The 22789-nt window shown below is 44.4% G+C and overlaps 1 protein-coding gene across 7 annotated transcripts in view; it reads right to left on the reverse strand.

Annotated features, from left to right (window-relative positions):
• The window catches only part of NUDT8 (nudix hydrolase 8), a 40859-nt gene that overhangs the window by 14517 nt on the left and 3553 nt on the right, over nt 1–22789 (reverse strand). The window contains exons 1-5 of one of the 7 annotated variants that reach the window (XM_030222589.1): nt 22310–22471; nt 20753–20892; nt 9250–9550; nt 5040–5172; nt 4435–4512 (exon numbers count right to left, since the gene is read on the reverse strand). In XM_030222589.1, coding sequence (XP_030078449.1) covers nt 4435–4512; nt 5040–5172; nt 9250–9536 — 498 coding nt within the window. In that variant the 5' untranslated portion in view covers nt 9537–9550; nt 20753–20892; nt 22310–22471. Of the gene's footprint in view, nt 1–4434; nt 4513–5039; nt 5173–9249; nt 9551–11310; nt 11544–11693; nt 12182–20752; nt 20893–22309; nt 22472–22789 lie in introns of those variants that run through there. The other 6 variants (XM_030222597.1, XM_030222582.1, XM_030222565.1 and 3 more) reach the window with 6 other exon arrangements.

Raw genomic sequence — 22789 nt, forward strand, 5'->3', positions numbered from 1 at the left:
GGACTGCTTGCGGGCCTGCAAGAGAGTGGAGATGACTTTGTTAGAATAGCTTTTGTCTCTCAATTGCGCCCTCTCAAGAGCCATGCCATAAGACCAAAGCAGAAGGGATCCTCCATGGGCACCGGGCCCTGCATCAACAGGTTCGGTACCAGAGGCAAAGGAAGAGGGGCCTCCACCAACATCCGCTGGAGGTCCGCGTACCACGGCCGCCTGGGCCAATCCGGGGCAATGAGAATCACCACTCCTTGATGTAGCCGAATTCGCAGGAGGACTCGCGCTATCAAGGGGCAAGGAGGGAACACATACAGGAGGCCCGGAGGCCAGGGTTGAGCCAAGGTATTCAACCCCGCTGAGCGAGGATCTCTCCGTCTGCTGAAAAAGCACGGGACTTTGGCATTTGCGCTTGATGCCATTAGATCCGCTACGGGCATTCCCCATTTGGCACAGATCTGAAGAAACACTTCGTCTGCCACTTCCCACTCCGCTGGGTCCATTTGATGCCTGCTTAGAAAATCAGCTTGCACGTTGCTCTGACCTGCTATGTGAGCTGCTGACAGAAGCTGCAGATGTAGCTCGGCCCAGTGGCAAATCTGAGCGGCCTCCGCGGCCAGTGCTCTGCTCTGAGTGCCGCCCTGTCGATTTATGTAGGCCACAGCTGTCGTATTGTCCGACAGAACTCTGACAGCCAGCCCCTCCAGAGTCTTGTGAAAGGCCAGAAGAGCCTGGAATATCGCTCTCAGTTCCAAGCGATTGATGGACCACCTCGATTCCGCGGGTGTCCGCAGACCTTGGGCATAGCTTCCCTTGCATTGTGCTCCCCAGCCGACCAGACTGGCATCGGTTATCACCAGGCACCAAGAGGGAAGCGCTAGCGGCATTCCTCGCCACAGTATGCTGTTGGAGAGCCACCACTCCATACTGAGCCAGGCCGCAGGGAGCCACGTGAGTCTGCGTTGATAATGCTGGGACATTGGAGACCATCGTTGAAGCAGGGCTCTCGCCCATGGTACTACCTCCAAAGTGGCCGTCATCGACCCCAGCAGCTGGACAAAGTCCCAAGGCATCCGCAGGAGCAGACGGACCTGATTCTGAAGCCTGCATCGCCTTTGGTCGGGTAGAAAGGCAAACCCCGAGGCCGTGTCGAACCGACCCCCAAATATTTGAGAGATTGAGAGGAGGTTAGGTGACTTTTGGGTATATTGATGACCCAGCCCAGAGACTGCAGTACTGAGACCACTCTGGTTGTGGCCAGACGACTTTCGTCTGCCAAATCCGCTCTGATGAGCCAGTCGTCGAGGTACGGGTGAACCCGGATACCCTGTCACCTGAGAAAAGCAGCTACTACCACCACAACCTTGGAAAAGGTGCGGGGAGCTGTGGCGAGGCCAAAAGGCAAGGCCCGAAACTGGAAATGTTTTCCCAACACCGCAAACCGGAGAAACCGTTGATGTGGGGGCCAAATAGGAATGTGCAAGTAAGCTTCTTTTAGGTCCAGAGATGTGAGAAATTCACCTGGCTGTACCGCCACAATGACGGAGCGCAGGGTTTCCATGCAAAAATGTCGCACTCTTAGAGCCTCGTTGACTGACCTTAAGTCGAGGATCGGTCAGAAAGACCCGCCTTTTCGAGGCACCACAAAGTAAATGGAGTAGCGACCGCAGCCGCGTTCGGCGGGAGGCACAGGGATCACCGCTCCAAGGTGCAACAAGACTTGTAAGGTCTCCTCTACCGCCGCCCGTTTGACGGCAGTACTGCATCGGGCTTCCATAAACACGTCTCTCACTGGGGCGCTGAATTCCAATCGGTAACCTTCTCTGATCAGGTCCAGAACCCACTGATCGGGGGTAATCTTGGTCCATTCCTCGAGAAAGAGGGAAAGACGTCCTCCTACTGCAGGAATCGAGGAATGGACCGGCACCCCGTCATTGATGGGGCCGCCCCTGAACTCCAGGCCTTGAACCGGCCGCAGCAGAACACTTGTCCGAGCTAAAGGAGTTCCTCTGCTGAAAACGGGCACTTGAGAAATCCCAGCAGAGCGCCCCGGGCGATACCTGCAAGCTTCACGGAAGTGAGGTCTGGAAGGCCACACAGAACCCTTGGAAGAAGGCCTCGGCCTATCCTCGGGTAAGCGCTGGGGTTTAGGTTCCCCAGGTCTTTCACAATCTTCTCCAGTTCCTCTCCAAATAACAGGTGGCCCCGAAAGGGAAGCTTCACCAGCCTGTGCTTAGAGGCCAAGTCAGCCACCCAATGCCGTAGCCATAGAAGGCGGCGGGCCGCAACCACCACAAACATCTGTTTAGCCGAAGCTCTGACCAGATCACAGAGGGCGTCAGCCAAAAATGACAGGGCCGACTCCATCCGCGGTGCAACCTCAGCGAGGGACTCCGCACCATCCGCGGGCTGTTCCGCTGCCTGTTGCAACCAAGAAAGACAGGCCCGGGCAGCATAGGAACTGCATATAGACGCCCTTAAGGCAAGGCCCGAGATGTCAAATGACCGTTTCAATGCGGATTCAAGCCGCCGGTCCTGTATATCTTTCAGGGCAACCCCTCCCTCTACAGGGAGGGTGGTCCTCTTGGTCACCGCCGTGACCAAGGTGTCCACTTTAGGCATCCCCAAAGCGGCCAATTGCTCCTCACTTAGAGGGTAAAGCTGATCCATAGCCCTGGCCACCTTCAAAGGCCCTTCGGGTTCAGACCATTGAGCTGAAATAAGCTCTTGGATGGAGTCATGCACAGGAAAGGCTTGAGCAGGCTTCTTAGTATTCGCCATCCTCGGATTACCAGAGGAGGCCTCGCCCTTGGCAGGATCATCAATCGAGAGGGCCTGCAAGGCGTCCAAAATGAGCGCTGGCCGCTCATCGCGGTGGAAAATCCTCACCATATTGGGATCATCCAGATCCAGTGGCAAACCGGCACTTTCTTCTGGCTCTTCAGACCAAAAGACCCTGCCAGAACCCTCAGAATCCAACCGCCCGACCACGAGGGGGGGGGGGGGGGGGGGGGGAAGGGAAGTGCACCACTCTCCGATGGGGAATTTACCCGTCTGTATTTTGCGTCCTTCCAACGCTTGGGGGAAATCAGCCAGCCCCTAGGGCCATCAACACCCGGGGGGAAACCAGGTAGCATCGCAGTGTCAGACACGTGCAGCAGAGCTCTTTTCAACATGAAAGCTTTATGCATTAAAAGCACAAACTCCGGGGAGAAACACTCACCCTGACCCTCTGTCTCCGAATCAGGAGAAACGGGAACGGGAGCTCCTCTGGTAGCCTCTAACCGAGGCGTCCTCCTGCACTCAGACTCCTCTGCAACAGCGAGGGTCGAGGCGTGCAGCGCTTCCAAAATGGCGCCCACTGCCAGCTCCATTGAGCGGGAAGAATCATCGCTCGCCATGCTCATACCAGCTCTAGCGTCTAAAGAGCACGTCTTACAGAGCCCCGCTGCTGATCTACATTTACCACAACGGGAGAAGCGTTTAACTGCTTCAGCATAAGTAAAATGGCGGCTTCGCACCAAAACTTACCTCAATCGGAACGGCGTCCGCGGGACCTCCCCGGAGGAGCAGGGCACCACTCTCACCTCAAAAGACCAAGTCAAACGAGCTCCGGTCAAGCTGCATGTGGAAAATAACCTCAGAATAGCCACGCAGAACCAATGCGTTTTTTTTTGTTACGCTGTGAGGAAAGTTGGAGGCAGGCAGCAACAGAGGTACTCCGGTAGGCAGGGGGATGGGTAAGGCAGGGAAAGGGCGAACCTATATGCCTTCAAAGTGGGCACCACCAGCCACAACACCCCTGCTTCAACTGGCAAAAGCGCAGGAGCCACCCCAGGCAGAATTTTTCCAGGAGCTGATCAAGCTACGTCCACACCTGCTGGGAGATAGAGCAATACTGAAGGCAGATGGAGCTAGCCGTCCATAGAGCACTATGGTTTTTCAGTGTTCTCTATCACCACCTGCTGGTAGGCGGACATAACCCATCAGTTAATGGATTCATCTGCTGCTGATGACAAGGAAATATAAGTTGTTGATACAGTGTTGGGTTTCAACATATTGCTGATTATGCAACACATCTCTTCCACAAGCACAACATCCCTAATACCATGCTGGCTTTCTGATTATCTTATGACCTTCGGAACTGAAATGGTTGCTTTGTAGACAGCAAAACATTTCTAATTGTGGAGCACAGGAGAATTTCATTTTGTACTGGACAAGCACTCCTGTTAGAAGCAGCAGCCTGGCAGCACAGTGAAATGGTTATGGATGGTCCAGAAAAGATCTTCAATAGAGTACCAAGGATGTTCCTAGAGCTTCAGTGCTACATCTGACATGACTTTGAGCGGCCAGGGCAGCTTTGGGCAAATTCTCAGCTCCAACATTCGCTCCATTGGTCAGCAGATTCCAACATTAACAACTCCAGTGCAGGGAAGGACTCACCTCTGCTCTGTTTGGCCTCAGACTGAGCAATTCCTTACAACCAAGGTTTGCAAGAACCGGAACAATCACCATTTCTGTCTGGCCACAAAGAAGAAATATTACCATTGAAGCACAGAAAAGATCAGTGTCTGCATAACTTACAAATACACACTATGCGTATGGTAGCTACAAAAGGTCCACACCCCCTTGTTGTGTCTGTGTGTGTCAGACTTACATACATTTAAATTGTGAGTTTTTCCACACCCATCAACACACCATACTCTACATCTTTCAGGGGAAAATGTTTTACTGGGGGACAAACCATATACCCCCAAAAAAACCCAAAACTGAAATGTAACAAGTGGATAAGTCTCCATCCCTAGAAGTCAATACTAACCAGTCACTAAGCAATTCCTAGGCAGTAGCTAAATTCATAGTGTATGATATCACAGTGAAATTATCCAATCAGTGAGCAATTACAGGGTGACATTATCGAAGAACTGCCCAATCAGTGAGCAGTTTTAGGCTCTGTGATGTCACAGGAGATTGATTTATTTATTCTATTCATTCAGTCTGTATGGGTCTTTCCTAACAAGGCTTCAGGAGAGGTACACTAAAACATTTACCCGAAGCGTGAGCGGTTTCATGATCCCCCACACATTCTCCTCTAGCACCTGAATCCCCAGCTCTTCCTCAGTCTCCCTCAAGGCTGTGTGGATAACACTCTGGTCCGATGGGTCACACTTTCCTCCAGGGAAACTGAAAGACACAAAACCAAAGTTCCTCTTTTAAGCAACAGCGCCACCTACAGGCCTCCACATATTAACTGGCAGTTAAATGGCACTCATTCTCTTCGTTTTACTCCTGTTTCATTTCACCTATTTTAAAATATATTCACTTTCTGAGATTTTTATTTTAAATACAGGCTCTGCATATTTTATTATGGCCACTTCCCCTGTTTGAAAGAATTTTCTTGCTTGAGTGTACTGTTGAGCTGTCCATGCTGTACTCATGCTTTGTATGTATCAGTGTAATGCCTGCATGGGGCTCTTCAGTTCTCTGTGCTGGATTTCTGTTTATGTGTGTCAGTTTGATGCCTGCATAGGGTTTAGAGTCCAGTATGGTTCTTTTGCAGGGCTATTCACCACACCCAGGAATCACCAGAACAGATGAGGCGGATTTGTTTTCCAGCTTTAAGGAACATTTATCCCAGCTATTCCCAACTCGGTCCTCAAGACACACCTAGTCCCATCAGGTTTTCAGGATAGCCACAATGAATATTTATCAGTTAGATTTGCATGCAAATCTATCTTATGCATATTCATTGTGGATTATCTTGAAAACCCGATGGGAATAATTGTGCCCCAAGGACTGGGTTGGGAATGGCTGGTTTATCCTTTTCCCATGTACATTTAACTGCTTCTCTAACAGGTACCCCAAGCAGGGAGAGCACATTAAACATCTGCATATCCATCATACAAATGCAAATTGCACTCATCTATATAAATAAATCTCACCTGAAACATTCTGAAGCTCACTCTGTGGCAGGGACACTCACTGTCACTCATGCACCACTCACTCTCACCCATAGACCCACCCTCAGCCACGCCCCTTCCGCACATAATTCGCAACCCCAACGTTCTAAATGAAGCTGCCACTTCCGTTTTTGAGGTGGCAGAGACCAAAATTTTTCCCCATGAGTGTCTGCCCCGCCCTCGCGTCCGAACGTTATGACGTCGAGGGCGGGGCTATGACACTCAACGAATCCCCAGTTCCACCGCCCTCCAACGCTCCACCCCCCCCACGCACACCGACAAACAGCGACCTACGCAGACCCTCCATCCCCCCCACGCAAAGCGACAAACAGCGACCTACGCAGGGGGAGGAGTGCCGTCCGAACAGCTGATCCGCCGCCATCCCCACGCTGCCGCCCTACAAAAAATGAGCCACCTGCGCCCTCCCGACGCTGCCGTCCTCCGCCCTCCGCAAAACAGCTGACCACCGACGCTGCCCTCCCGACCCTACCGTCCAAACACCTGGCCACACTGCCGCGATCCCCAAGTTCCCACCCTCCAAAAAAAAAACAAACGGGACGCCGGTCGAGCAGGAGGTAAAACAGCTCAGTGCTAGCAGGCAGGGGGAGGAGTCGAGAATAACACCGATCAAGTCCCACGAAGGGGTGCAGGAGCACTACGAGGTGCAGTAGTGGGGAGAGAGGCAGGGGGGGAGGCCCCTTGGCAGCCAGGCAAGCAGTACGAGGTGGGGAGAGAGGCGGGGGGGGGGGAGGCCCCTTGGCAGCCAGGCATGCAGGGAAACATCAGTGCTAGCAGGCAGGGGGAGGAGTACCCAATAACGCCGATCAAGTGGCAGGGAAAGCTGCAGGAGGAGTACGAGGTGGGGAGATAGGCAGAGGGATGGAAGCCCCTTGGCAGGCAGGCTGCCAGTTACTGGCACGCACTCTCATTCCCACACACACACACCCACTCTCTCTCTCACAAACACACTCGCACTCACTAACTCTCTCTGTCTGTCACAAAGACACACTTGCATCTGGCAAGCAGGGAAGAGGGAGGGAAGGGGGCCACCTTGGGGGAGGGGGGCACCCTGGCACACACTCTCATTCCCACACACACACACTCTCATTCCCACACACACACACTTGCTACCACCTGTTTCATCACACACACTCTCTCTCACACACAAACACTAACACACTCTTTCTTTCTCTCTCTCTCATTCTCTCTGACACACACACTCCATCTCTCGCACACACTCTTTCTCAAACAAACACTCTGAGTAAAACCTTGCTAGCGCCTGTTTCATTTCTCACAGAAACGGGCCTTTTTTACTAGTCTTCCATAATTCAAGCAGACTAAGCACTACACTTTCTCATTATAGTCACGTTAGCTGCATCCTGAAGCCAACTGGCAACCAACATACTGCATCGGGACTACAGACATGTAGTCCTTCATACTGTATCCCACAAGTAAATGCATTACCACATTTTGGATGGGGAGAGAATGCAGTGCAGTGTCTGAGAGACTTCAGTCTTCAGGGAAACCTTATAGCAGTTTTAATGTTCTCCTATCTATGTTTGGATCTCAGGATCCGACAGGGAAATGATCAGAGTTACAGCTGAACAATGTAGGAACTACTTTATCCAGTACCACTGCACAGAGGTCTTCAAAAAGAGGAACGTCTCAGACTATGGATCAGAGATGCCTGATGTGTTTTACTTCTCAGAAAAGCCTCCACCCTCAGAGAGATCATCTATGACAAGGACCTGGGAAAAGCTGGCAGAGGTACCCAAACGAGAAAAACATTCCAGCAAGGGTCTCTGGCGTAAGAGGTACAGAGCTGAAAAATGACACTAGAAAGAAGGATGTTATCTGCCTTCCAGGTGCCGCAGCCCACAGGTTAGATAAGGCAGAGATTCCCAACTAATGTCCTGCAGTGTCAGAGAACTTCAAGATCCCTAGCAGAGAAAAGAGGGGACGAGCCACAACTGCTGTGGTGCAAAGCAACAAGGTCTTCCTCTCTTTCTTCTCTTTTCCCTTGCGCGGTCATGTCCTACCATGAGGAGGTATTGGCGAGCGGTGCTTCTTTCTTGTTCTTCCCTTCTTTTCTGCCAGTTTCCTTCCGAGATGAGACCGGCACTATGGGATGGAGTCCCACATGGCTCTGACTTCATAAGGAAACTGGCAGGGGAGGTGGCAACAGGAGATGATCTTGAGAGAAGGCAATACAAGGCATGGGGAGGGGAGGTGATGATGCAGGATGTGGAAGGGGAGGATGGAAAGTGAAGGTGTGTCACAACAGATTGAATTGGTGCCGAGCATGCCATTCCATCAAAAGACTGGGAACCAGTAAGTTGGAGAATGGGAAGCAGGTAAATGAGTATCATATGAAGCTGGGGGTGGGGGGGGGGTGGGAAGAGAGACTTAGAGAATACAATATAATCCTCCATCACTAAGAAATCACCTGTCAGCAAACTTGAAGGTAATCAAGGTTTTGAGAGAATTAAGGAAGGGCAGAGGCAGAGAGAGGTGGAAAGGGCAGGGTACAGAAGTTGGATAAAAGAGCGTGGATGTTGGTTTAAAAAATATGAAGTTGTCAAGCAAGGGAATTAATGAAAATCTTCTTGAAAGAGAAGCGATATCCCACAGGTGGTCAAGTTTGTACTGCTGATAGCTGGAAGATATCCAAAAGCTAGAGCAGGGTACATGGGAACAAACATGCAGAGTGGATGGACCAATGGGCCCTTATCTAATGCAGGGGTTCTGAACTCAGTCCTTGGGACACACCTAGCCAATCCAGTTTATAGCCTATCCACATTATTGTAACCTACCCTAAGGTTTTGTGTAAGCCACATTGAGCCTACTAGTGGGAAAATGTGGGGTATAAATGTGTTAAAATAAATAAATAAATATGCATGTGATAAATTTGCATGAACTACCTCTATTGTATGCACAGGATGCTGTAAATGAGGGCTATTGAATGAATGTATTCTTATTTATCTTGACTGATTGACATTTGTCCTTTAATTTATGGAGTTCTTTTCTTTGATTTTTTTATTTGATTGTAAACCACCTTGTGTCACGAATGAGGCAGTATAGCAAATTGTAATAAACGATAAACGAATCTATGTCATGCATATTCATTGTCAGTGTCCTGAAAACCTGACTGGTTGGGTTTGCCCAGAGGACCTGATCTAATATCATCTATAATACGACATTTTTAAGACACTAAATAAATACTGAAATAAAATAAATATGGTGTTTCAATGGGGCACAGAATTTATAGTAATCGAGACCAACCGATATCACACAGACTCACCTGACTTCCCCCTTGTGGCTCCCAAGTAGTGTGCTTGAGCGCAACGTATACAGGAAAGAGGGGACTCCGGCCACGGTGCACAGCGACACCAGGACAGCAGCTGAAACTTTTGTGTCACGGTACTGTGCTGTGGGAGCCTCCAACACATGGCGGCACCGCTGCTCATTCTCAAGTGACAGGCAGCTCCAGGCAGGGCCATGGGCTGTCACTTCAGGCGAGTTAGCAAAGGTGGCACATGTTCTGGTGAGGTCTGGGCGCCAGGAGAGGCGCAACACTGTTGCCAGCATCACCCCCAGACCGACTGCAGACAAAGAGAGAGAACCTTTTCAAGATACAAATTTAAACATCTATTTATTAAGCTCTATTATGGCCATAACGAGTATTATTTGCCACTTAATGCAAGGTAATTGGCAATAACATATGTTACCTGTCAATAGTACGGCTTAATGCAATACATATTAATTATGAACTGTGATGCAATACAAATGCGCACAAAGCACCTCACTGTTACACATAATAAAGAAATGCAGCTTGCGGTAAATTTCATAAGCTGCATTATTTATTGAACATTATCCATATCTGATGAGATAGTGTTACTGATCCATTCTAAGGCGTGGAGGAGTATTCTAGTGCTTAGAGCAACCAGGCTCACAATAAAGGGGAAAGGGAAATAGGACTTATATACCGCCTTTCTGAGGTTTTTGCAACTACATTCAAAGCGGTTTACATATATTCAGGTACTTATTTTGTACCAGGGGCAATGGAGGGTTAATTGACTTGACCAGAGACACAAGGAGCTACAGTGGGAATCGAACTCAGTTCCCCTGGATCAAAGTCCACTGCACTAACCACTAGGCTACTCCTCCAGGATGCCTGGATCAAATCCTGCTGCTTGTAATGTTGACCAAGTCACTAAACAGGTACAAACTTAAATTATAAGCCTTCCAGAGACAAGGAAATACCTAGAGTACCCTTAATATAACTCACTTTGAGCTACTGTTGAAAAGGTAAGAGCTAGATCCAAATCAATAAACCCAAGCAGGTTGAAATTATCAGGACATACACTCCCTATTTCAGACAGCCTAAAAATACTCAGAGTCACAATCGACCGCAACCTCACTCTCGAGAACCAAGTAAAAACCGTAATAAAGAAAATGTTCCACTCAATGTGGAAACTCAAACGAATAAAACCTTTCTTCCCGAGGGATACCTTTCGTAAACTAACACAATTAATGGTCCTAAACCATGCAGATTATTGCAACGGTATCTATGCTGGATGCAAAGAACAACTCACAAAAAAACTCCAGACCGCCCAAAACACAGCAGCCAGACTGATATATGGTAAAACACGATTCGAAAGCGCTAAACCCCTTTGAGAAAAGCTGCACTGGTTCCCAGTCAAAGAATGGATCATCTTCAAAATCTGCACTTTGGTCCACAAAATCATCTACGGCGTAGTCCCAGGATACATGACAGACCTTATAGATCTACCAACAAGAAACAGACTTTGATCAGTACGATCATACTTAAACCTACATTACCCAAACTGTAAAGGGCTAAAATACAAAACAACTCACGAATCTAGCTTCTCCTACATAAGCGCACAACTACGGAATGGACTCCCATATGCAGTGAAAACAATACATGACCACCTAAACTTCAGGAAATCATTTATAAAAAAAAACCTCTTCAAAAAAGCTTATCCCACCGATCCAACATAAATCCTCACACCCAGCAACACAACATAATCAATGTTCATACTGGTCAATTTACTTTCCTCTTTCCCCTCGACCCCATGACGCCTGATTCACTTCTACCTCATCTGACCTCAACACAATCTTGTATTTGTTATCAACCGAAATGGCAAACGCCTTTACGGTACTTTGTAAGCCACACTGAGCCTGCAAATAGGTGGGAAAATGTGGGATATAAACGTAACAAATAAATACACTGAGCCTGCGACTAGTGGGAAAATGTGGGGTATAAATGTGTTAAATAAATTAAATAAATAAATACTATTTCTATTACTTTCTCCATCAAGAATGAAATTATTGATTTTACCAGTTGTCAGAATCTCAATCTCTCTTCTTCATGTTAAGGTGCAAACCCATTCAGCTCAACTGGTCTAAAAACCTCCAATATGTGAGACTCCACCACTTCCTTGGGTAAACCGGTTCAATAGAGCTAGCAAGAACTTCTGAGCATAAAGGTCTTTAATTCTTTTCCTATTTGATTCTTCCCTAATTACCCGGGCATTTGGCAGTGTCCTGTCTGATGTCAGAATGCTTTGCATCTCATGATTTTAACAACATGCTTAAGGGCACAATAGCAGAAATTCGTTTACCCTTCAGAAGCGAAAGTCAACAAAAAGAAATCAAGCAGCAGCGCCCTCTGGCACCGAAAACAGACATCACAACATGACAGCCGTGTCCTCTGTGACTTACTTCACCTTTACTAGTGGCGACAATAATCCTCACTGTACATGTTTTTACAGTTCTGAGTCGTTGTGTTGCAACATTTCTGGAAGTGGAACATCTTCAGATTCAAGTGAACCGCATGTCCTCCCTTAGCAGTTGAATTCTGGATCGTGTAGTCCAGACCCATTAAGGATTGGTGACGTGCATTCTGGATCTTGTAGTCCTGACCCAGTAAGGATTGGCGAAATAGGACTACAAACCCTGAAATACGGTCGTGGCACGTGCCGTGGGTCTCAGGCCGTTGCTCACGACACGAGGTAGCAGCCCAAGAGCAAAGCGCAATGTTTAAAAGATTATTCTTATTCCACGTCAAACGATTTTTAAAATTATAAAAAGAACTAATTTAATTTTACATTGAAAACACATTTACCTGAACCTAATAATAACTGCCTAATGGTATATGAACGTTTCTACTAAGGAACTTGATGAATTTAAGAATGAAAGGTCACCTTAGAAACTGTCAGGTTGCATAATAAGCTAACAAAGATGGCCACTACCAGAGGAAAAAAAATTCACTTCCGCCCCAAACTAATAGGGCTGTGTCAAGCAGGTTTAATAGACACGTCCTTGAGTTGTCTCGTATCCTGCATTCCCTACAAAGGAGGTGGGGCGGGTAAACAAGCGGTGTGACGTCACAAAGATGAAGCCGGTCCAACCCGAGGGTGACTAGCTTCTGCCCATATCAAGGAGGGGCCCAGATAATGGCTTAAAGACGCTCCGTGATGTTTAGTGTTTAGCAAGGAATTTAAACACCAGTTTTTGCCCCTCACAAAAATGGCCGCCCACACATTCATTCTCCAGAACCTATGCCCCTATCCAATATGGTTACCACGTGCCCCCCTCCCCTCCGGAGGTTTCCATAATCAGAAACTGATTTTTTTTTTTTTTTTCAAAAATCACTTTTATTTTGAAAATTTGTATAAGTACAATATAACAAATTAAGCCGAAATATGAACATCAATTTTGCTCATCGGAACATTTATTGCCTCTTAAACCATATGTAAAATCACTTTAAAAAATAAGCCTATTCCAACATATTGCTTTTAATTAAAACATTATAGTTTTGTTCAAGCAAGACGTGTTTGAACGATAGCAAAAAGGGCCAGGGAGATCCACCTGTTTCCTGTGTGTTGTTGTTATATTTTTCTCTGCGAGCCATCGAAGAGAGGCAATACAGTTTTGTACAACAAGAGCAAAAGACAAGCGCACCCTACTTACAGAAACCTCCAGGATCAGAGTTTCACAGAAGCTAAGCCTAAACTTATGATTGAAATTCTGATGATCCGTGGTGTCTGTGTCTGTGTGAGTAGGATGCCTGGAATACCTTAGGCTGCCATCTACAGGGTGGAGGTGACGTATCTAACTAAGCTGAACATTGAATTCATTCTATTTTATTTATTTACAATTATTTATATTCCACCAATCCAGGGAAGTAAACCCCTTTTATAGGAGGATTACATAGAACAGAATAGAGAAAATTCAAAACATTAACAATAATAATATATATTTTATACTTTTGATCCAAATTGTTCCAAAACCAATTTTTTTATTTATTTAGTTAGTTAGTTAGTTAGTTAGTTAGTTGGTGTCTTTCAAAATTTATTATATGTTTATTTGGCCATTTTATATACCATTAGATTGGTAGCTCTCAAAACAGTTCAGAAATATTAATAATGTCCATTCTTCTCTAAGGGGCCCTTTTACAAAGGCGCCGTGCTGCCCGTCAATTCGGCATTACCGCAGGGCTACTGCAGTAGCCCAGTGACAGTTCCCGCCCACACCGCACATCATTTCCAGTGCTTTAAAAATATTTTTTATTTTTAGCGCTAGGGGCTTACCTGGTGATAATTAGGCAGAACATTACCGTCAAGTTAGCATGGGAGCCCTTAGCGCCTCCTAATTAGGTGATGGTAAGGGCTCCCTCATGAAATGGCTGTGTGGCAAGTGTTTAACTTACCACATGGCCATTTCCTTTTATTCTTTTTTTAAAAGCCTTTTAGCCACTGCAGTAAAAAGGGACCTCGGCGTGGCAAATCCACGCACCAATGCCACCACAGGGCCCCTTTTACCACAGGTTTGGAAAAGGGGCCCTAAGTTCTCGAGGCAATGAATTCCACAACACGAGACTAATATGTGGGAAGGCCCCAGCCACATGTGGGACTGAGCCTCGACACACCGCATGATGGAACCATTGAGCAAAGTAATCATGTAGGCATCAAAAATCTTAAACAGAAGGATTAAAATCTTAAAACTTAATCCTTCTTAACATGGGTAAGCAATTCAATTTTTCTAAATAAGGAGTGTAGTAACTGTGTTAGTCCACTTTTTAACAGTAATAAATAGAAATAAATCAAAACAGAGAAAAGAAAATAAGATGGTACCTTTTTTATTGGACTAACAATACATTTTTTGATTAGCTTTCGAAGGTAAACCTTTTTCTTCTGATCTGAAGAAGGGTAACCTTCAAAAGCTAATCAAAAATGTATTAAGTTAGTGCAATAAAAAAGATACCATCTTATTTTCTTTTCTATATATTTTTTTGAAAATCATCTTTATTGAATTTATTCGGCATAACAATAATACAAAACCATATAAAGCCAATTAATAATCTTTACTAACAAGTTATGTATGCATAAGGAACAATATGCTTGAAACATGAAGCATAAACAAGAGAACAAATGAGCAGATGAGGATAAAACTTCTTACAGTACAATGGAAATTGCTGAATGTTTGGATAAATAATTATCAAACTTAAGCCATTTGCACTTACATTTACAAGTTGGGGAAATAAACTTTCAAGAAACGTCTTCATATTTCCTAAATAATAATACAGTATTCCACCATAAAAAAGTGGACAAGTTGGAATTATCTTTTAAATGTTGAATAACCGATTTTAATGCTATGGAGATAAGAAAATCAAACAAAGAGGCTTCTTCATCAGACAGAGAATAAGGCATTATAAGAGATTTCCAAACAATGTGCTTAAAAGACAAGGGTTCTGTAAACTCTATAATTGCCTGTATTTTGGGCCAAATGTCAAACCAAAGGCGTTTACATTGTTACATTCAAATAATATATGTTTAAGTGACCCTTTCTGCTTGGAGCAGGACCAACATAAATCAGTAGAGGAAAGTTCTATGTTTTGATTTATTTCTATTTATTACCTCTAAATAAGGAGTAATATGCTCTAAACATGTACAACCAGTTTTTATGTTTTATTTAAAACAATTATATTCTGACAGTCTACTATGTTCTTGGCAGATCACAAAATCACATATGAAATATTTAAAGTACCATGTTGACAATGTATTTGTCACAAAACGCCTAGCCACTCGCCTGGATATCCCACGGCAACTTAGAGGGTCTATCCCCAGTACAGCTCAGGTCCGCCTGCACCTGCTGCTTGTGCTCTACACTAGCACCCTCCTCCCACCGAATAGGTCCCAACCGCCTCTGGGTGAGTCTTCTACTCTCAAATTATCCCCAGTGATAGGTTACTGTGGCCACACGCCCTGTGCTCCCATAGTTCCTAGAAAGCACTCACAGACCCAACACACAATCCACCAGGATTCTTAATTAGTCCAGACAAGCAGAGGCAACAAACTGAAATTGTTTATTGTCTGAAAAATTAGAACAATGAACAGAAAAGGTGCAATCAGCAAACAGTAACAGATAACTGAAATATGGATCAATTATAACACTAACAAAACATTTGTTTTCTATATGGGAAGATCAGGCTCTCTCTCTCTCTCTCTCTCTCTCTCTCTCCCTGGCTGAAACTGGAGGCAAAACCAGTAACTCCTGGGTAACTTCAAACTCCAGGCCAATCAGAACCCAGAACAACAACATTTAAAAATAGCTGCCCACATCACTGCAGGCTCTTCCTCTCTCTGTGCTTAAACTAAAGGAGGAATCATTCACCTTTCTTCAACAGCTTAAAACATAACATGCACTACCTGCTGGCCAAACTAGAGAAATAGATTGCAGGAAAATATCAAAACAAATGTCACAGGCTTACAAAAACCCACTGTCTGTCATAGTATTCATATAGGAGGTCTTTTACAAAGGTGCATTAGCGTTTTTAGTGCATGCTAATGATTAGTATGTGCTAAGTGCTAGAGACACCCATAGGAATATATATAGGTGTCTCTAGTGTTTAGCGCATGCTTATTTTTAGCGTGCCATTGCAAAAGGACCCCGTAGTCATTTATTTATTTTTAAGTCTTTTATTTAAAGAAAGACAAAGATAAAACTAAAAATAGTTATAGTACAAACAAGAGAATAAGAATAGTATCTTACAGTTCAAACTCCCCTTTATTAACAATAATTTTCTCCAAAGAAAGAAACTGAATCTTCTTATTTCACATTCAAAAGGCCTGACACATTCATACTGACCAGTGCACTCACATACTCATAAACTAGTTTAATTCCATAAAAGGACAATAATAATTGATGTTCTAATATTTGAAAGATATAAATTCACAGACAAACCTTTTCCAGAGATGTCTGCCAGTGTTGTTATGCTCATATTAGTCCTCTCCTCAAGTCACTTCACTGGCTTCCTATCTGTTTCCGCATACAATTCAAACTCCTCGTATTGACCTATAAGTGCATTCACTCTGCAGCTCCTCAGTACCTCTCCACTCTCATCTCTCCCTACATTCCTCCCTGGGAACTTCGTTCACTGGGTAAATCTCTCTTATCTGCACCCGTCTCCTCCACCGCTAACTCCAGACTCCATTCCTTTTATCTTGCTGCACCATATGCCTGGAATAGACTTCCTGAGCTGGTACGTCAAGTTCCATCTCTGGCCGTCTTCAAATCTAAGCTAAAAGCCCACCTTTTTGATGCTGCTTTTAACTCCTAACCCTTATTCACTTGTTCAGAACCCTTATTTTATCATCCTCATTTTAATATTCCATTATCTCTTGTTTGTCCTGTTTGTCTATCCTAATTAGATTGTAAGCGCTGTTGAGCAGGGACCATCTCTTCATGTTCAAGTGTACAGCGCTGCATACGTCTAACTGTGGCTCCACGTTTGCTTTTTTTTTTCCCGCGGCTGCTGCATGGAAGAAGCAGCAGCGGCAGTAAGAAAAAACAATTACATCTCAGTGGGAGACTTTCCTGCTTTGGCAGGAGGGCGGGAGATGGCGCACCAAAGCAGGAGTCTCCTGCTCAATGCGGGAGACTTGGCAGGACTGCATGGCACTCCACATCCCCCCCCCCCCCCCCAGGAGATATTTAACAAATTATAGATTTTTTCACTTACTCCACATCAACTTCTCTTCTCCATCATGGCGTCCCGGCATCTGCCTGACCATCGCTGAGCCCCGTCCCTCCCTGTTGTACCTTACAGATGTCCCTGGCGCCTGCAGTGATTCTACCCACTAGACAGGAAATGATGAAAGCGAGGGTAAGACCTGGCTAATGGAAACCTGCAGGGCTGGCGCAGGCAGCAATAGTTGAATCACTGCAGGCACCAGGGATGCCTGTAAGGTACACCAGGGATGAATGGAGCTCAGCAATGGGCGAGCAGATGCCAGGACACCACGGAGGAGGAGAGATGTTGATGTGGGGTGCCACCACTGGGTGGGTCTGAGCCAAGAATGGATGAGCCTATGCCCACCCAGGCCGACCCACAGCTACGCCACTGCCTGACCCCACAATTTGTCACTGAATTGGTAGTTTATCATGAGTTGAGCCCAAAGCTTGATGGTAAGTAAATACCTAACCCCTACTAGCCTTTTTGGCCAGAGGTAGAGCAATATAGACAAATTTCCTCTGTGCTATTGAAAACAAATCCACCTATCTAGAGCTCTCAGAACTAAAACCACTTTGCAACTAACCAGCCTGATCCAATTCAGTACTCCGCATCAAAAATTACCCAAATGCAGAAACCAGATGAAAGAACGTCTAAAGCTACCTACCTCAACTTTGCATTTTAAGCAAATTAAAAACATTTAAAGTTGAGCCCTATCTATGTGGAAATAGGCCCTTTGCAATCATTTAAAATTTCCGTAAATAAAGAATCTGAGGGTAGTTCTAACAAACTGAGACAATATTTCTCAAGCTCTTCTATTATCAGCTCTTCTCCCATTTTCACCAACCATTTAGTAGTCAATTTCTCTATGTGTTATGCATTGATATGACCCATCAAACATTTAAAGCATTATGCTATTTTGTTACATGAGTGTGTAAAGAAGGGTATTAAATAAAGTGATCTAAGTTAGCCAATACTTTTTCCCATGATAAATATACAATACAATACAATTAACATTTTATATTCCACAACTATCTTTCAACTATAGGGCCCTGTTTACTAAGCCGTGCTGTAGCTAGCATTTTTAGTGACGCCCGAGACGCCCGAGACGCCCATAGGAATATATAGGCATGTCTAGCGTTTAGCATGTGCTAAAAACATTAGCACACCTTAGTAAATAGGGCTCATAGTTCAGTGCAAATCACAATTCTAACGTTCTGGTTTACTAAGCCGCACTAGCAATTGCCATGCGCTAATGCCGACACAGCCCATTCATTTTAAATGGACTATGATGGCATTGCCGCACAGTTTAGTAAACAGGGGGTTAAGAGTACTAGCCATTCACTAGGAATATAACAGTAACTCACTTGTTAATACTCAATCTGACCAATCATGTTTGTAAAAGTGTCTGAAAAGGGTAGCTCTTTAATTTTCTCCTAAAGGTCATATACTGAGTTTGTGTTTTAATATTGTTTGAAGAAACAAGGCGACAAGGTAACGGCTGTGGCCAGAAGGATGCTAGGCTGCATAGAGAGGGGTATAATCAGCAGAAGAAAGGAGGTGTTGATGCCCCTCTACAAGTCGTTGGTGAGGACCCGCTTGGAGTATTGTGTTCAGTTTTGGAGGCTGTATCTTGCTAAAGATGTAAAAAGACTGGAAGCGGTGCAAAGAAAAGCTACAAAAATGGTATGGGATTTGCGTTGCAAACCATACGAGGAGAGACTTGCTTACCTGAACATGTATACCTTGGAGGAAAGGAGAAACAGGGGTGATGTGGTACAGACGTTCAAATATTTGAAAGGTATTAATCTGCAAATTAACCTTTTCCAGAGACGGGAAGGTGGTAGAACTAGAGGACATGAATTGAGGTTGAAGGGAGGCAGACTCAGGACTAATGTCAGGAAATATTTTTTCACAGAGAGGGTGGTGGATACATGGAATGCCCTCCCGCGGGAGATGGTGGAGATGAAAACAGTAATGGAATTCAAACATGCGTGGGATAAACACAAAAGAATCCTGTTTAGAAGGAATGGTTCTGTGGAATCTTAGCTGAGATTGGGTGGCAACACCGGTAATTGGGAAACAAAATGGGAGCTGGGCAGACTTCTATGGCCTACGTGCTGATCGCGACTGAATAGATAGGGATGGGCTGGAGTGTAAATTTTAATGGGCTTCGACGTTAGCTTTAGAACTTAGTACAAGAACAGTGCTGGGCAGACTTCTACAGTCTGTGCCTTGAGAAAGGCAAGGACAAATCAAACTCGGGTATACATATAAAGTATCTTGTTGGGCAGACTAGATGGACCGTACAGGTCTTTATCTGTTATAATTTACTATGTTGCTATGCAATATTCAATGGTAAAGAATTCCAATGTAAAGCTGCCTGGTAAGAAAACAATGACATCAACTTTACAATAGATTTTATGCCCTGTTGTTTATTATAAGTTACCTTAGATTGAAATCCACCAGTTTTCTTTCCTCACGCCCCCACAATTTTCACATTGGTGGTCTAAGAAAGAGTATTGATTTTTCCTTTTTCCTTTTAATTTAAAGGAGTTGATATTGTATATTTTTGGAAATTATATGGTCTGTTTTTCTTTAGCAAGAGTTTAACTTGTATTATATTGAAATTATAAATAAATAAATTAAAATAGATTTTATGCCCTGGACGGGAAAATTCAGACTCAGCATATCCATAGTGTGTAACAACTCCACGTTAGGAGTCACTGACCAGGAAAGGGATCTAAGTGTCGTCGTTGATGATACGTTGAACCCCGCTGTTCAGTGTGCTGCGGCGACAAAGAGAGCAAATAGAATGTTAGGTATTATTAGAAAAGGAAACAAAAATGAGGATGTTATAATGCCTTTGTATCGGTCCATGGTGCGACTGCACCTCGATTACTGTGTTCAATTCTTATCGCCACATCTCAAAAAAAGATATAGTGGAATTAGAAAAAGGGCAACAAAAATGATAAAGGGGATGGGAAGATTTCCCTATGAGGAAAGGCTGAAGCGGCTAGGGCTCTTCAGCTTGGAGAAAAGATGGCTGAAGTGAAATATGATAGAGGTCTATAAAATAATGAGTGGAGTGGAATGGGTAAATGTATATCGCTTGTTTACTTTTTCCAAAAATACTAGGACTAGGGGGCACGCAATGAAGCTACAAAGTAGTAAATTTAAAACAAATCGGAGAAACTGTTTCTTCAATCAACGTATAATTAATTGCTGGAATTCGTTGCCAGAGAATGTAGTAAAAGCAATTAGCTTAGCGGGGTTTAAAAAAGGTTTGGCTGGCTTCCTAAAGGAAAAGTTAATAGACCATTATTAAAATGGACTTGGGGAAAATCCGCTGCTTATTTCTCAGATAAGCAGCATAAAATGTATTGTACTTTTTTGGGATCTTGCCATGGTACTTGTGACCTTGGCCACTGTTAAAAACAGGATACTGGGCTTGATGGACCTTTGGTCTGTCCAAGTATGGCAATACTTATATACTTGAAGGCAGAAGCATAGCCAGGTTTTGTCATCAGGGGGAGCCAGTGTAGCTCTCTTAACAATTGGGTCTCTGTGAAATCTACATGCACAATAGGCTAACCTGGCTTCAATGTTCTGAAGTGTCTGCATTTGTTGTAACAGATTGTATAAAAGATTACAATAACCAAAATGAGACAAAATTAAAGACTGTAGAATAAGCATACAATGATCTTTCATCTTGAAGAGATAGGAAATACTGTGATGTCTGGAATATAGTGCATCCGCCATCTACCTTCAAAATATCCGGACAAGGGAGAATTAGCTATTCCCCATGTATCCTTCAGATATTCAAAAGAGATAACAGAGGTAGGAACTGCCAGAGACTGTCAAGACCTCTCTTTCTCCAGTTATGAAACATCTGACATTCCAGTCCTGTAGTGAAGAGAATGTAATTGCGGATACTTTAGCAAGTTTCATCCTCCATGTAAAAACTTACCTTGTATTTATTTGAGTTTTAACATTCTGAATTGATAGATGGCATTGTAGGTCATGCATACTCAAACCACTTATTTTTTGACCAATGCTTTCCACACTACCTTCCAAGTACAACTAGCGATTGCAGATTTATAAAGCCGAATATTGTCTTGTTTCATTCAGCATGGCACCAGTTAGGTAGAACAGTTATTTTAACCAATGCACATCTTCCAAATAAGACAAGAGGCAGATCCTTCCATTTTGTTAATAATGAACTCATTTTTCTTAAAGAATTCGCAATATTAAGAAGTCTATGAGGTCCTTTTACTAAGGTGCGCTAACAGATTTAATACACGCTAACAATCAGCACACTCTAAATGATAAGGTGCCCATAGGAATATAATGGGTATCTTATCAATTAGGGGCCCTTTTACAAAGCAGCGGTAAGCTCACCCCACGCTTACCTCACGGCAATCCAGAACTACCACCGACCCAACGCAGGTGCCGGTGGTAGTTCTACCCCCAGCGCGTGACATTTCTGGTGCTAGGGAAAATAGGTCCCTTTTTTTACTGCAGCAGTTAATCGGCGATAATTAGGCAGCACCGCATACTGTCCGGTTACCACTAGGTTGGCGCAAGAGCCCTTACTGCCACCTCAATGGGTGGAGGTAAGTGCTCCCTCCTCATGGCCACGCAGCTACTGCAATCGGACCGCATGGCCATTTCTTTTTTTCAGCCTTTTTACCCGCTGTGGTAAAAAGGGCCTCAGCATGCAACAAAAATGGCTGCCGCTGCTAGCCCAGGGCCCCTTTTTCCACAGCTTAGTAAAAGGACCCTTTGGTGTGTGCTATTGATTAACACGTGCTAAATCTGTTAGCACACTTTAGTAAAAGGAGCCCTGTATGTCTGTGCAAAAGTTCTTGCAACAGAGATGTAAAGTACACCAAGAAGTCACTGAGTCATTCAAATGGAAAACCAGAATCCCTCCTATTAGGCAAAGATTCATCAGAGAATTAAAAATGTAATTTGAAGATCAGATAAAGTTCTAAAGTGCGCAAATATTTTCCAAATTCTATGGCGAGCTAATCGGAGGTTACACCAAAACAGCAATATATCATCTGTAAAGAGGCTAATTGTAACCTGAATGGATTAATATATATCCTAAATTGGATGGCCAGAAGTTCCAAAACCAGAATAAATACTGGAACGGACAGAAGCCAGCCTCGTCTGAAATGAGGAAATAAATCTGAAGGCTGGCTATATAATTAAAAAAACATCTTGTGCTGGGTAACTCTTATAGCATTAAAAATTGATCTAAAAACAGCCTATTGAAGCCAAAATTTGGTAGGAATGAAAAGAGGTTGTTCCAACCCACCTTGTCCAATACCTTTTCGTATCAAGGCTCAGCAAAACAGTTCTTTATAGGCTACCCTCTGAGATTCTACAGCCATCAACACTCATGCTGGATACAGAATGATGATTTTTAACAAAACCTGTTTGATCATTGTTGGAGCAGCCCAGAAATAACATCATGGAGACGCCTAGCTATAATAGAGGTGAGTGATTACATGTAATAAGGTAGTGACACGTCTTGTGCTGAATTAATCATTACACGTAATTCAGGAAAAACACATGAATGGAAGTGAGGAAAGGCTAAGGGTTCAAAATGAAAAGGAGACAACTCTGCCTTCCACCAAATTAGGACCAAACAGGTACAGATAACAAAAGATAAGGGAAAGGAGATTATATACCACCTTTCTGTGGTTTTTCCAACTACATTCAAAGCTGTTTACATATTATATGCAGGTACTTATTTGTACCTGGGACAATAGAGGGTTAAGTAACTTGTAAAAAC

Source organism: Microcaecilia unicolor, chromosome 1 (assembly GCF_901765095.1).
Source record: "Microcaecilia unicolor chromosome 1, aMicUni1.1, whole genome shotgun sequence".
Taxonomy (NCBI): domain Eukaryota; kingdom Metazoa; phylum Chordata; class Amphibia; order Gymnophiona; family Siphonopidae; genus Microcaecilia; species Microcaecilia unicolor.